The sequence below is a fragment of the Hippopotamus amphibius genome, chromosome 7 (assembly GCF_030028045.1).
Source record: "Hippopotamus amphibius kiboko isolate mHipAmp2 chromosome 7, mHipAmp2.hap2, whole genome shotgun sequence".
Classification (NCBI taxonomy): Eukaryota; Metazoa; Chordata; class Mammalia; order Artiodactyla; family Hippopotamidae; genus Hippopotamus; species Hippopotamus amphibius.
Genome location: NC_080192.1, coordinates 125,569,223 through 125,583,238, shown reverse-complemented (window position 1 = coordinate 125,583,238; position 14,016 = coordinate 125,569,223). Strand labels below are relative to the sequence as shown.

Below are 14,016 nucleotides of genomic sequence, written 5' to 3'. Positions count from 1 at the left end.
ATGGTAAAATGTCCTCGTTTTGGCATACAATTCTAGGAGTCTTGACAAATGCCACAACCTGAAAAGCCTAATTTCCCAAGTAAAACTTCCTATTAGGTTTGGTGGTTCATCAGACCTGGGGGTACTGCACATACATACAAAACAATCATACAATTATTTAAGCAGCACCATTCAGATGGGTATTTAGGACCATCTTAGGCCTATGATAAAAGTGAACTAGGCTAGAATCTCTATTGGGGGCAGGAGCAAAGAACTTGGCAAACTGTAGACACCCATTGGATGAGTGGATGTATGATAGATAGATAGATAGATAGATAGATAGATAGATAGATAGATAGATAGATAGATAGATGATAGGGAGAGAGAGAGAGATAGTAGATAGTTAGATAAAAGTGACATTTAACATCTTTTCTACCTTGGGTTGGATAAATTAGACTCACCCATGATTGCTTTATCATGTGACCTAGTTTACACTTGGGCCATCAAAGGGATGAAATACAAACTAGGAAGGTAATTCGGTTCATAAGAAACATCTGGGAAGCCCCAGGTTTTGTGCAGTGGGTGTCACACAATAGGGTTCTTGGAGAATTTGGGATGTTCAGGAAATAACCATTCCTTGCCCAAGTCAGAATCTTCTCGGATTTCAAGAGAGGGACATCACCCTAGTGTTATCAAAAATTCCATCAACTTTTTACATAAAAAAATTCCAAGGCGCAAGAAACATCAGGGTTGCCTGGGTACTCAGGAAAAGCTCTGAGGCAGAAACAGTAACTGAGCTGGGCCTTGCAAGCTAGAGCAGGTAGGATCTAGAAAGACAAGTTCAAGGGAAGGAAAAACAAATTAACTGGGGACAAAATGGAATGAGAAAGAAGGAAACAGGGGAAAGAGCAGGGATATAAAACAGAGAGGGTATTTACCAGGGTGAGGGAAGACCTCTTACAGTCCTTGTTCTCTAGGCGGCTTTGACACTGCTGGTGACTCCCACATGTAAAATTCTTTATCCCTTTGGTTTCTGTGGCTATTCCACCTTCTGTTTCTCCTCCTACCTTTCTTATTTCTCCATCTCTGACTGTTTGTCATGCTCCTCTTCTGCTTACTTCTTAAATGCAGCATCCTGGATCCCTTCTGGGTCTTCATCCTCCAATCACAGCCTCAATCATAGTCTATGCTAATGATTCTCTATCACACCTCTCTCCTCAAAGCCAAGACATGGATTTACAACTCTCTACTGGCTATCTTCACCTGGAAGTCCTGAAAGCCCTTCAAATGTTACTTGTTCAACACAGACCTCACCATCTTCTCCTCTCCCTCTGGATGTCATGGTCACCATCTCTCCTTGCCAAATGTTTCTCCTCCTTTCCACTCTGATAATGGGATCTCTATCTACATAATTACTCAAGCTGGACTCTCCCACATGGGCAACCAAGTCATTCTCACCTTATAGCCAGAATCTCTCCCAGGTTCCCCTCCTGCCCTTCCTTTTCCAACCTATGCTTCACGTGTAGGATCATATCCAAACCCTTAGTACACCCAGAAGGAACTGTTTCTCCAGGCTCATCTCTCCCAGACCATCTTTACCCTGTGCCACTGGGCTTGACCTTTTCCTGGACACGCCTTTGCACATTCATTTCCTCTGCCTGGAAAGCCCTTCTCACTGGTTCAGCGGTGCCTTGGGCCCAAGGCTCAGCTCAGCAGTCCTTATCTCTAGAACATCTACCCCCTAAGTCCTTCACAGAACTGGCTCTCCCTCCCTGTGTTTCAAGGAGCTTTGAACATGCCTCTGTGATACAGCAGGCATGTCTGCCTCTCCCTCAAGAGCTTCTTGTACTATTTGTACTTATCATGGTCATGCCTAGAGCAGAACCAGACATACAGTTGGTGCTCAAAGGATGTTTATATCCATTATCCCATTCTCTGTGGTGTCAGAGACATACTAAGGGGGACATGATGCAGGCAGATAGGTAGGGATGCAGAAACAACCCTCAGGAGAAGGTTGCTCAAGACTGGAGCAAGCTTTAGGGAGCCACCTGCCCAGGTGTGAGAGCTGAGACCATTTTAACTGGAGAAAGAATACATGGCCAGGAGACTACACCACGCTGAGTGATCCTTCCACATTGTCTATATGTCAGTCTGTCTCTGTCTCTGTTCCCTAATCCATCTCTCTCTTTCCCTTTTGTCAATGCCTTTCCCTCTCTGTCTGTAATAATCATTTTAAGTGGATCTCTCTTGACTTGTTTTTCTTGCTTTTGTGTCAGCTGGTCTATCATTCTTTTATTATCTTTTAATCTGCCTTGTTTCCTGTTGAGTGGATCTATGTGTCTTTATTTTAAAGGCAAGGAATATGATCAAGTGGAGCGTTTTAAACAAGTCTCTCCTTGAAACACCTAAGCCAGCTGCTTTTCACTTGATTTCCAGAGACTGAGCTCATTGGTTCCCAGCAGGTCCCTGGTCCTCAGGGTGACAGATGCTCCCTGCTCCTGGTCTTGGATGACTGCTGGCACTGCTGTCCCCTTCAGGACTCAGTCTTTTTGGTGAATACATCCAGAGCCTTGTGCTCACCATGTTGTAGATAAAAATGCAGAGGCACAGACTAGAAATGAACTTGACTTCCCAGCTCAGTGAAGCAGGGCTGGGAAGAGAACACAAAAAGGCCTGGCCTATCAGAGCAGAGGAACTGGTAAGAAAGCTTTCAGCCCTGACAATGATCCACAAGGGAATGCTCCCTTGTGGAGCTGCTTTCACTGATGCCAGGCTCTTGAGGGCAGAATGGCAGACCACGGCCAGCCACATTAACTATGTAATTTCAGAAATGTGATCAAACTGACTTCCCGCCAGAGCTATGAAGCAAATCCCACCGTGGGGCTGGAGGGCCTTTTTGTTTTCCTTTTTTGATTCTGTGGTAGGTTGATTTTTTTTGAGAGAGAGAGAGATTTAATTTACCCAGTCTTTTCCATAAAAGAAATTGATACATTCACAAGACTGGTGAAGGCGGTAGCAGCAACAGGGGAAGTAATTAAAAAGTCTAATCTTTCTTTGTTTCCAAAAGCACCAGTCCCTAAATTGGATGGGTCCCAATGGGATTCAAAGCAGACAAAGTTTTAACAGAACTTTTATTTAAAGTCCAACAGTGGTTTTGTTGTGCCCTGATGTTGAGCTGTTGGAAGGAATCTTTCTTTTCCAGGATTCAATGTTCTGGACATTGGAGGACTGGAGGCATGAAGGATTACCTTAATTTACTAGGGCTGTCATAACAAAACATAACAAAATGGGTAGCTTCAAATAGCAGAGTTTGTTCTATCACAGTTTTGGGGGCCTGAAGTCTGAAATTAAGGTGTCAACAGGGCCCTGCTCTGATGGCCCTAGGGAAGAATCTGTCCCATGTCTTTCCATAGCTTTTGGTGATTTCTGGCAATTCCTGGCATTCCTTGGCTTGAAGATGCATCATTCTAATCTCTGCCTCCGTTATTACATAGTGTTCATCCTGTGTGTCTGTGCCTGTATCTCTATTTTCTCTTCTTATAAGGACATTATATTGGGTTAGGGCCCACTCTAACCCAGTATGGACTCAATTGCATCTACAAAGACCCTATTTTAAAATAAAGTCATATTCACGGACACTAGGGGTTAGCACTTCAATTTACCTTTCTGGTATACTGAACACATAACAGGGACCAGAGTCTGGTAGGGAAGGCAAGACTGCCCACGGCGCCTGAGGGAGCATACATCCATGTCTAGGAAGAGGTGAATTACCTGGCCTACCTGGGATAGTCGCAATTTGAGTTCATCAAGCCTTGGTCCTACAGCGGCCCAGATCTTGGATATCAGATTGGTCATTCTGTCCAAAGACCAGGTTGTCCAGGAAATGAGAGCCCTCACCATAGAGTGGGGACTTCGTCTTTGAATTAACTTTTTGATATCGTAGAAAGAGCACTCAACTTGGAGTCAGAAATTCTGGGTTCAGTCTTCTCTAATGCTCACCAGCTCCATAAATGGGGAGCATGGTTAATAACTGTCTTCGGCCCTCAATTTACATTTCTATAAAAGTGGGATATAAAATAATTTTCATCCACCACAATTTTATAACAAGCTTAAGTGAAAAGGGGGGACATGGAAGAGTTTTGCAAAGTATCAAATTTTTTTTTCCAATAAATGAAAATTCTCTTTGTCCTCATCTGGGCAGAAACTTTGGTTATTCTGCTTTAAAAGGTGATCTGATTCTTCCTACACCAGAATGGGCAAACATACATTAAAGTTGGGCAGGATATCATCTGTTTCTGTGGCTCTAGAACTCAAGGTGATCAAAACCCCATGTGGTCTCAATCTCTTAGCTACCTGGAGTTACCAAATGAAGCTAATTTTTATCTGAGTAGGGAGTTGGAGCCCAATCCTTTAGCTAAGCCTATAAATAAGTCTTAAGGCATCAGAGCTGGATGATAAAAGGAAAAACATTCTTTCTTTAGATTCCCACCTCCCACCCTTCTTCAAAGCCTTGGGGGAAGAATGGGCAGCTCTGTGTGTTGCTGATGAAATTAGCGGGCTCGCATCATTCAAGACAAGAGACAAGAAAGAGCTGGAATCTGATCCCAAATGCCATTGAAGAGAATGTATTTTACACAACATAAAAGGCCCCAACATAAATTAGAAGAAATATGGGGAGACTTCACAAAGGTAGGTCAAACTTTTTCCTCAAGCAGATAATTACAGGCTGGGGTGAGTAAATCTTATTAGCCTCTCTCCACCTCGTCTCTTCTCATAAAACACCAGTGAAAAGAAAGCCATACTCAGTTCAGGACCGGACAGCTTGCCTGCGAGGGCTGGCCCGCCTCTGTCCACCAGGACGCCTGTGGTCGGGTTGTCGGTGCCTACCCTTGCTGCCCCTCCTCCCTCCCCCTCCAGAGGGCCCCTCCCACCTCCACCCCAGAAGGCAGGTGAAGACAGCCAGTCAGGCACCAAACTCCACCAGGCAGGGCCACATAGACTTGCTGAGACTTGGTTACTTCTCACTGTCTGAAGAACTATCCCTTCAGGCAGCTATGTTCCAGTCAAATTTCTCTGCCTAGGTTTGAGGTCTTAAAATTAATGAAGTTGTTAACATTTCTTAAAATGTCTTTCATGGCAGTTGAAAGGTGTGGATTTATCAGCAGGGAGCCTGCTGGCCTCTTTGGTTCACAGAGAGACGTGGGCTGAGACCTGCAAACATCCTTAAGAGGACAGGAGTCTCAGTCTTCAGTCTGCTCTACTGTGCGTCTCGGGACTAGTCTTCAACCTCCGTGCCCCGGAGGTGCTCTTTGTGGCCACGGGCCGAGCTCCCTACAGGATTGTTTCTCTGGCCAATAAGCTCTGAGAGAGCAGGAGCACGTCTCACTCACATTTGTTTCTGTATCACCTTTAACGTCTGGCACGGGACCAGGCGCACACAGGTGGTGGTGGGGACGGCTTGGCCCTTATGAGTCTCAGCTGAATTAAACACAAGAACAAGACAAAAAGGCTCTGAAATTACCACTGCACTCGGTCAAGGAGCCACCAGCCAAGAATGATCTCTTCTCACCCTGTGAATCAATAGCAGTGATGGTGCTGACCTTGGCACCTGCATTGAGCATTTGGGCAATGTGTGACCAATGGTCTGTGTTCCCTCCCCCGATAAGAAGGGAAATCCTGAGGATTCTAGGCTAGAAGGAGCATTTGAAAGGGATCCTAGGAGCATGCCACCCAACTCTCACTTTATACATGAGAAAGGGGAGGCCCAGGGAGAGGAAGTAGGTGTATTAGAGCCAAGCAGTGGGCAGGTAGCAGTTTGAATAAGCTCCAATAGTTTTCTCCAGTGCAACCTCTTTCTGGATGTTTCAGAGAGAGCAAACGCAATGCCCTCTGTGTCATGCAGGAGGCAGACCAGCCTTTTTTGGACATTCTGCATGTTATAAAAGTTGTAGAGATACTGAATGACTTTGAGAGCAAATTCAAAAACGTTATCCAAAGACTGGTTCTATCACAAATCTGGTTTTACAAAGCAATAACAGTATAAAGGACCAGATTTCAATTATTTATAAACACCTACCCTTATCCTAAGATGATACTGAGTGTCTGGCTTAAATAAAATCAAGAAGTAATTCTTATCTGGAATCTCCCAAAAACTACTGATCTTCCCCTTCCACAGGGCAGGCTTAGGAGTAGCAGGAAATATCCCAGCAGAGTACAATTCTAAACTGCCCTAGGGTTTTTGATGCATTTATTTTTTTAAGTTTGAAATGAAAGGTACAGTTAATATGAACCGAGACTCACTGCTTTATGAATGAGGGACACTAGCACGTGGAAGATCTCAGTTAGGTGCACTTTAAAAAGCTCAGGCCCGAGGGCAGAGACTGAGTGGCAGGAATAGGTAAATATGCCCAGAAGGGAATCTAGAACTTAGTGCTGTACCAGGTTCATAAATACTTAATTGAATCAGGTCTGATGAGTGAGTTCCATCTCTGAACGTCTCTGCATTCATTTATCATGCACAAGCCTCTGTGAGTTTCTTCTATGTGATGGGATAAGGTGGGGAGCAAACACAGCTTTGTGCCTGCCCTCATGGGTTTCACCCTAGAGTTTAAGAGGAGAAAAAACGTCCAAATGGAAATACATCAGCTCTCCTCCAAACCTGCCCTTTCCTCTGAAGAAGGCCAGTTCCTGTGAACTATTAGGATGAACACAGAGGGTGAGGAAACCTACACCATGTAAATATGGCCTCAGCCTAGCAGTCTGAGTAGGTAGCTCCCTAGGAGAAAAAGTGAAGGGAAGAATTTTGCTTTTGTAGTTAGAAAATCCACTTTGTATGATCTTCTTATGCTCAGTTTTTGCCTCTGTGAAAATGGAATGGGACCTGGCCTCCTTACCTCCGAGGCTGTGGCAAAACCAAATGAACTGAAATAATACCTAGGAACACACGTGGGAACTTTTAAGAAGGTACCTAAATGTAAGGGAAACACTTTAGGGGCCCCAGAAGACCCTCATCATAACAATCCTCTCTCAAGAATTCACTATCAGAAACACTCATGGGTTAGGAACCTTGTATCTAGAAAGCAACAGTCAAAATGCAAATAAGCATTACATCTAATGGTTGGTAAGGGGATGTCGGGAATACCACACACATAAAAGCTGGGGGGATGAGCTATGGAAGCAACAAAGCCCTTGGCTTCCTCCAGGACTCATAAGGCAGCTGTCAGTCAGGAGAGGTCAGGCCTGGGGGGAATGGTCTTGTGGAGCTGGGTGTCAATGGAAGACTAAGGGCAGAGGAAGACTTCCTCCCCAGCAAGCCATATATCACAAACTGAAATTCACAGTTTCTTTAATTATGAGATGGTGACTATACATAACAAATAACTATCAAAATATACTTACCATATCGGCTGCGATGAGACAGGAAAGGGAAGGAGTCTTTCATTATCCAGGTCAGATTCCATGCAAAAGAATCAGGCAGAAGAGAAGGCAGGTTTGTTGGTGACTCCAAGGAGCTCTGACCTGAACCTAAACAAGACAAAGAGAATACTGATCTTTGTGCTTGGGATGTGTCTTTTAGCTGTCACTCATATCACTTATAAAAGAAAATTCAGAAGAGGTTTTCATGACATCAATTGGAAAATGAGGGGGAAAAGACTGAGACACTAGTAGATTGAATTGACCTCAGGACCTCACTGCACATATTCTACCAAGGGCAGCCAGATCTAAGGCTCAATCTTGTGACCAAGGCCGTGCCAAAGATCTCTGGGAGGTGAACTAGAAGCCAGGCTACTTAATGGCTTGGTCTAATAGCTCTATCCTAACTCTATTCTGCCTATAAGAATGTGCGCAACTTTACAAAGAACTTTAATTCATCTTGTTCAAATAATGCCTCCACTCTACTTCATGTGCAGACTTCTATCTTCATCTCATGTTGTTTGCTTGGGTTATTGCCTTATCAATGATTGTGTTGAAACTGCACTCAGAAGTTATGAGTTTTGACAATTACGTTATTCTCAGGTAAAAAAAGCTAGCGGATGAGTTTTCCCATAACTAACAGTCCAGGAGCCACAAAGGATTAATGTTTCTGATTTGCATGAGAGAAAGAAGGGTTGAGAGAAAAGGAGCAAAAGAGGCATTATTCCTTTGCTTAACAGTACCTCAAGTGGGTTTCATGTGGTGAAAAGTAATTATAATATATCTACAAACCAAATGAACACAGGCTGCATGCTCTTATGCAGTTCTTCCCAGAAATCCCCAACTCAATCACTAGTTGCTGATGTTTTAAGGCAGGCAAAGCTTTTTCTGTTAAAGAAGGATGGGTTTGAGAATCTGTTCTGCTTAGGAGATAGACACATAGCAAGACTGAGTGCGGGGAGGAGGCAAGAAAGGGAACGAGAATTTCCTCTGTAGCTTCCGTGGGCAAGGCACCACGCTGGGCTCTTAACTCACATGATTTCACAGTGACTCTCTGGGATAAGTATTAGCATCTCCGTTTTACACACACAACAACTGAGGCTCAGAGAGGCGAATGCTGGAATCAGGAACTGAAGCCAAGTTTGCCTGGCCTCGTGAGGCCACGCTCTACCATGAGTAGGCTGGTTTGCTACTCAAACAGTAATTGTTAAACCACCTGGAGTGATTTCACATAGAGTAAGAGGAGGAAGAAGAGAAAAAATAAAAGGAAGCAACAGTAGCAGAAGCATTTTTTCAGCCTGTTTGCTTTGTAGATTCTTCCACATCACCTCCAGCACGCCCTCCTCCAGGCCCTATTCTGCCTTCAACCTCTTTCAGTATCAATCCCTCTTCACACACTTTAAGCAAATAACTACCCTGAGTGGCCATGGCAGCCTTTTGTTTCCAGACCACTCCACTGTTCTGTCTACAGGTGCTGCTTCTGGGTAAAGCCCACTTGTTCCTGCCACTAGAACAGAAGGGGTATTCTATGTTCTCCTTCTTAAAAGAAACATTCTTCTTTCTGCCTTCCAAAGATCTGAGTTGGAAGTGCTGGCTTCCGAGCACCTAGAAAAGAGTTTTTGACTTTTCTCCCACATCTGATCTAAAAAGATAAGAACTGAATTGGTTGGTGCCCAGATACATCTTTTGCAGCATTTCTCCAAAATGATTTAGAGGAATGCACTGAAAGGAGTCAGAAGCTGTGCTAAAGTTTCAGAGAGCAGCCATCTCATTTCACCCTCACATCAACTCTGTTTCACAGATGGGCAATAGGGCTGAGAGAAGTCAGGTCCAAGACCACACAGGTCTACTTAAGAGCAGGCTTGAGTTTACTAGACTTTTAAAAAATTAATAATGTTAATTGAGCACATATGGATCATGCATTGTGCTAAATGTTTTAAATGTGTGATTACATTCACTTCTTACAATGTTATGAATAAGTATCAATACTATTACTGGGACTCATTTAGAGCTTGGGGAAACTGAGGCTGAGAGAGGCTAGATGCCCTGACTGTGGCCACATGGGGCCAGCAGGCAGGAGATCAGAGTCAACAGACCAGGCTGGCCTGATGCTATAGCCAATGCTTCTTCCACCACCCCTTCGTGGACGCCCACAAACTACTGCATGGTGATTCTCAGTTCTCTAGTGGGCCCTTCAGCATCTCTATGGGTCAATGGCTAAGGTCAGAGATCAGAGTATGCTCCAGAATGGGACAACAGTGTGAGGGGTGAGAGAAGGCGCTGACAACCAACTCCTTGCAATGATTCCCATGTGAATAAAAATTGGCATCTCTATGTCTGAGTCATCAGCATAGCTCAAATTTTAAGTAATGTTGAAGCAACAGGAAGATCAAGTCTAGGTGATATTTCCCTGTTTCAGAATGATGTCATCTTTCTTAGCCATACAGTTTGGGAATGGTATTAACTTCTTCCTGGATATGAAGCACCAAGCGGATGGGGCTAGACTTCAGGAAGCACTTATGAACCTTTGAGTGGGCACAGAATGGCAGATGACTTTTAATATGGATAAGGGCCAGGTTATATATTCATGGATAAAAAATATCTGAAATAATTCAAAAGGAATGGCTCTGAGGACTGAGTCATGGCCCAGCAAGGAGCCATGGGCGTCACTGTGGGTCATTCCTGAAGACATAAGCTTAAACCATTTTATATCCAAAAATGCCAATAAACAGTTGGGCACCGTCAAAGCTGAATACCAGAGAGGAAGCAAGCGTTTTCATCCCACCCTTACAGGAACTCCCAGAATTTCTGCTGGTAGGCTGGGTTCACGTGGTCCCCAGAGGGAAGTGGATAGTGATTTGCTGGATGAGGCTGGGGAGCTAATGGAGGAATCAACCAAAAGGATGGGCTTCCTCACCTGAAAAGGTAAAGACCAAGAAAAACTCAGTCTACATGAATGAGGTTATTTGCCAAAATCAGAAGCACTGACACAGAAGTGGGTTCTGGTTAACGTTGATAGAGTATGCATAAATTTAGAGCAGAGAAAAGAAAGTTCTGCATTTAAGTGCAGGGAAGAGGCTCTCTGCTCCCTTCACACTCCATCTTCACCCCCGCATCCTCACCTGTGGCGGGAACAGGGCTTTCCAGCACAGACCTATGAGATGATGGTGTGAATTAAGACCCACTGGCTCAAGTAGAGTACATCTCGGACCCTGGGGGAAAGGGGTAGAAAGCAAAGGCAAGGGCAAAGTAGGAGCAAGAGCTTCCAGGTGCCCAAGGGATGGCCGAAACCACCTGAGGAGGAAAGTAAAGAAATGTACTCTGGATTGAGGGCATTATTGATTGGCTATGGATAAGATTGTTTTAGGGTTTGGGGGGTAGGGGTGGGGGGGAGGTTGGAGGTAGGGGTGATATCCTGAGTTCTTTTCCAGGCATCACAGGGTGTCTAGGCAGAGTAAAACCCCCGACCTCTTGACACTACTTTTCCCACTGTGCATCACCCTCCTTGCATCCTCAGCTCAGATTCCAGGGTTCATCACCGTAATAAGTCCACTATAATTCCCTTTCAAACAACTGCAACTTGCTTCCTTCTTTTGTCCTTTACAATTGTCCTGAGCAGCTGAATGTGATGGTATGAGAGGAGGGGAGTAGAAGGGGAGGAGGAGTACACCAGATGCTGACAAGTCTCACTTTAAAATCATGACCACATGGGACGCACTCAGGAAATAAATGATCAGTAAGGAAAAAATTAATTAATTAATTAAATTAAATTGGTAACCAACAAGGACCTACTGTATAGCACAGGGAACTTGACAATATTCTATACTAACCTAAGTGGCAAATGAGTTTGAAAAAGAATGGATACTTGTATGGGTATAACTGAATCACTTTGCTGTACACCGGTAACTAACACATCATTGTTAATCAACTACACTTGAATGTAAAATAGAATTTTTTTTAAAAATTTTAGTTTTTATGGTGATTTTACTCAAATTGAAGGTGTTTCCTTCTATTTTTACTGTTAAGAGTGCTCATCTTCGAGGGGAATTAAACAAAATCATTGGCCTTTATGTATATGTTAATATTATTATTTTATCTTTTAACCTGTCATGTCATGTAAAATAAATTGCTAACTTGAAAAAAAATTAAAATAAAAAAAAATAAAATCATGACCACAAACCTCAAGAGGACCCTCAGGACTGTCCTGGAATCCTTCTGAATTCCCTGATGGGCTCAATTCACCCTCTCTCTCTCTAGCCCGACTACTTCCAAGTTTCTCATACCCTTCAAGCCTCCAATCCTCCACCCCCATTCCTCTACTTTCTCAGCTAGTGAACTTGTTTTTTGTTTCATTTAGAAAAGAGAAGCAAATCTACCAACTAACAGGTATCAGTACCTATATATACTACCTTCTCTCCTGTTATAACAGATATGCTGTCTACACTCCTAAGCAGTAGCAGCCTCTTCACTTAGGTGCTGATCTCATCACTTCCCAAGAAATCCGCTGTTGCAATAGTCTGCCTTTCTCCTGCATCAACAATTTCCCCCCTCTTCCAAGTCAATCTCATCTGCAGCAAACATACACCATTTTTAAAAAAAGAAAAAACTTCCTTGACCTTCACACTCTTCTTCAGCCATAGTCCCATTACTTGCTCTTCTTCACAGATAAATAACTTTAAAAGATGTCTATGCTTCTGTCTCTACTTTCTGTTTTCTACTTTTTTTTTCTTAAACTCAATTAAATCAGGATTGTCTCCACTACTCCAGGTCAAGGTCACCAAAGACCCCGAGTTGCAGATACAACGAACAAGTCTCGGTCCTTCTCTTATGAGACTCCTCAGCAGCACTGGACCTCGCCAATCCTCCCTGCTTCTTGGATTCTTCACATCTCAGTGACCACGTGGTCCGTGGTTACCATAGTCTTTGCCTCCTGCTTCAGGGGCAGGTCCCCTCTACTCTTCTTTGCCAGATCCTCCCCATTTTCTGGGCTGTACAAAAGGAACATTCTCCGCTTCCCAGCAGTAACTGCCCAGGAGATTTCATGGCTCAACATTGTATTTCATCACAGCGGTTTTGACTAGCTGACAATGATCAATGACCATGAATTTCAAGTGACCCCAGCATGCCATACCCTTTCCGAACTTCACTAAAGTCTCTTGATCAATGAACAAGGGATTTGTTTTAACCAAGCATGATGAGACTTATGAATTCATTCTCTCCTATCCAAAGTGGGGATTTTCAATTCTGAATTAGCATGACGACCATATAACCATCTTCCTAAGGCTTTAAAAACTTACTTTTATTCCTTAGAGAACTACTCAGTGAATTTCTTGCCTGACATGTAAATAAGCTCAGCTTTTTTAAATTTTATTTTTTAAAAACTGGATGGGGGTGGGAATCTCTGTTTTATTATTTGACAGTTGTTAAAAGTTGGGTAACTTGGGACCCTTCTCTTCTCCATCTAAACACTCCCAAAAGTGATCTCATCCAGTTTCATAGCTTAAAAATATCATCTATATATTAATACTACTAAGTTTATATCTCCAGGCCCACCCTCTCCCCTGAACAGCAGACTATATATCCAACTGCCAGTTTGAAATCTCCATTTTATTCCTAGGTAAGTATCGCTAACTTAACACATGCAAAAATAAATACTTCATTTCCCTCCACCTAAACCCCAGTTGTTCTCTATTTCAGAAAACGATGACAAAACTCTCCTGGTTACTTGGGCCAAAACCAAGGAGGAATCCTTGACTTCTTGTTTCCACAGCCCATATCAGTTCATCAACCAATCTTGATGCCTCTACCTGCATTCTGTCCCTCTCTTCTCTCCCCACATCACCTCTTACCCTGACAACTGCTATAAGCTCCCAGCTGGTCCCCTGCTTCTACTATTGTTCACCTTCAGTGTGCTCTCTAAACAGCAGTCAGATTGGCACCTCAGCCCTGAAATAGCATCCACATTTCTTGCCATGGCCTAGCCCTTAAAGATCCCACCCACATGATGTGGCCCCTGGTTCTCTCTCTGACCTCATTTCTAACCGTTTCCCTTGCTCATGGAGCTCAGCCCCACAGGCTTCCTTGCTATTCGCAAACTCACCAAGCACACTCCCACCTCAGTACTTTTGCACTGGTGGGCCTCTCAGCCTAACAAGCTCCTCTCCCCTAGAGGCATGAGGTCATTCCCTCTCTCCTTCCAGGTCTCTGCCCAAATGTCACCTCCTCAGAGAGAGCTTCCTGACCATCCTATAGGAAAACAGCACACCCCACTAACCACTCTCTATCACCTTGACCTGCAAATATTATTTCTTATATTTATATTCATCTGTTTATCGTGTCTTTCCTGCATTAGTCACTGCTATGTCCCCATGCCTGGCACATAGTAGGCAGTTAATAAATATTTGTCAAAAAATGAAGCCAGAGCCTTTGAGAAAATTATTAGCTCTGATACTTATTAGCTGTTTAACTCAGGCTAATCACATACTCTGTGAAACCTCAACGTCCTGAAAATGATGATAAGAACAAGAATAATGGATGCTTTAACAACTCTCAGGGTTTTGTATGGGCCAGATGAAATAATGCACACATAAGCTACTGTTTAAATATCAGTCATGCCATTCTTGA

General features: G+C 43.6%; 1 protein-coding gene across 1 annotated transcript in view; it reads right to left on the bottom strand.

Annotated features, from left to right (window-relative positions):
• ALK (ALK receptor tyrosine kinase) overlaps nt 1–14,016 on the bottom strand; it is a 695,731-nt gene that overhangs the window by 482,003 nt on the left and 199,712 nt on the right. The window contains exon 2 of the mRNA XM_057743015.1: nt 7,378–7,497. Coding sequence (XP_057598998.1) covers nt 7,378–7,497 — 120 coding nt within the window. The remainder of the gene's footprint in view (nt 1–7,377; nt 7,498–14,016) is intronic.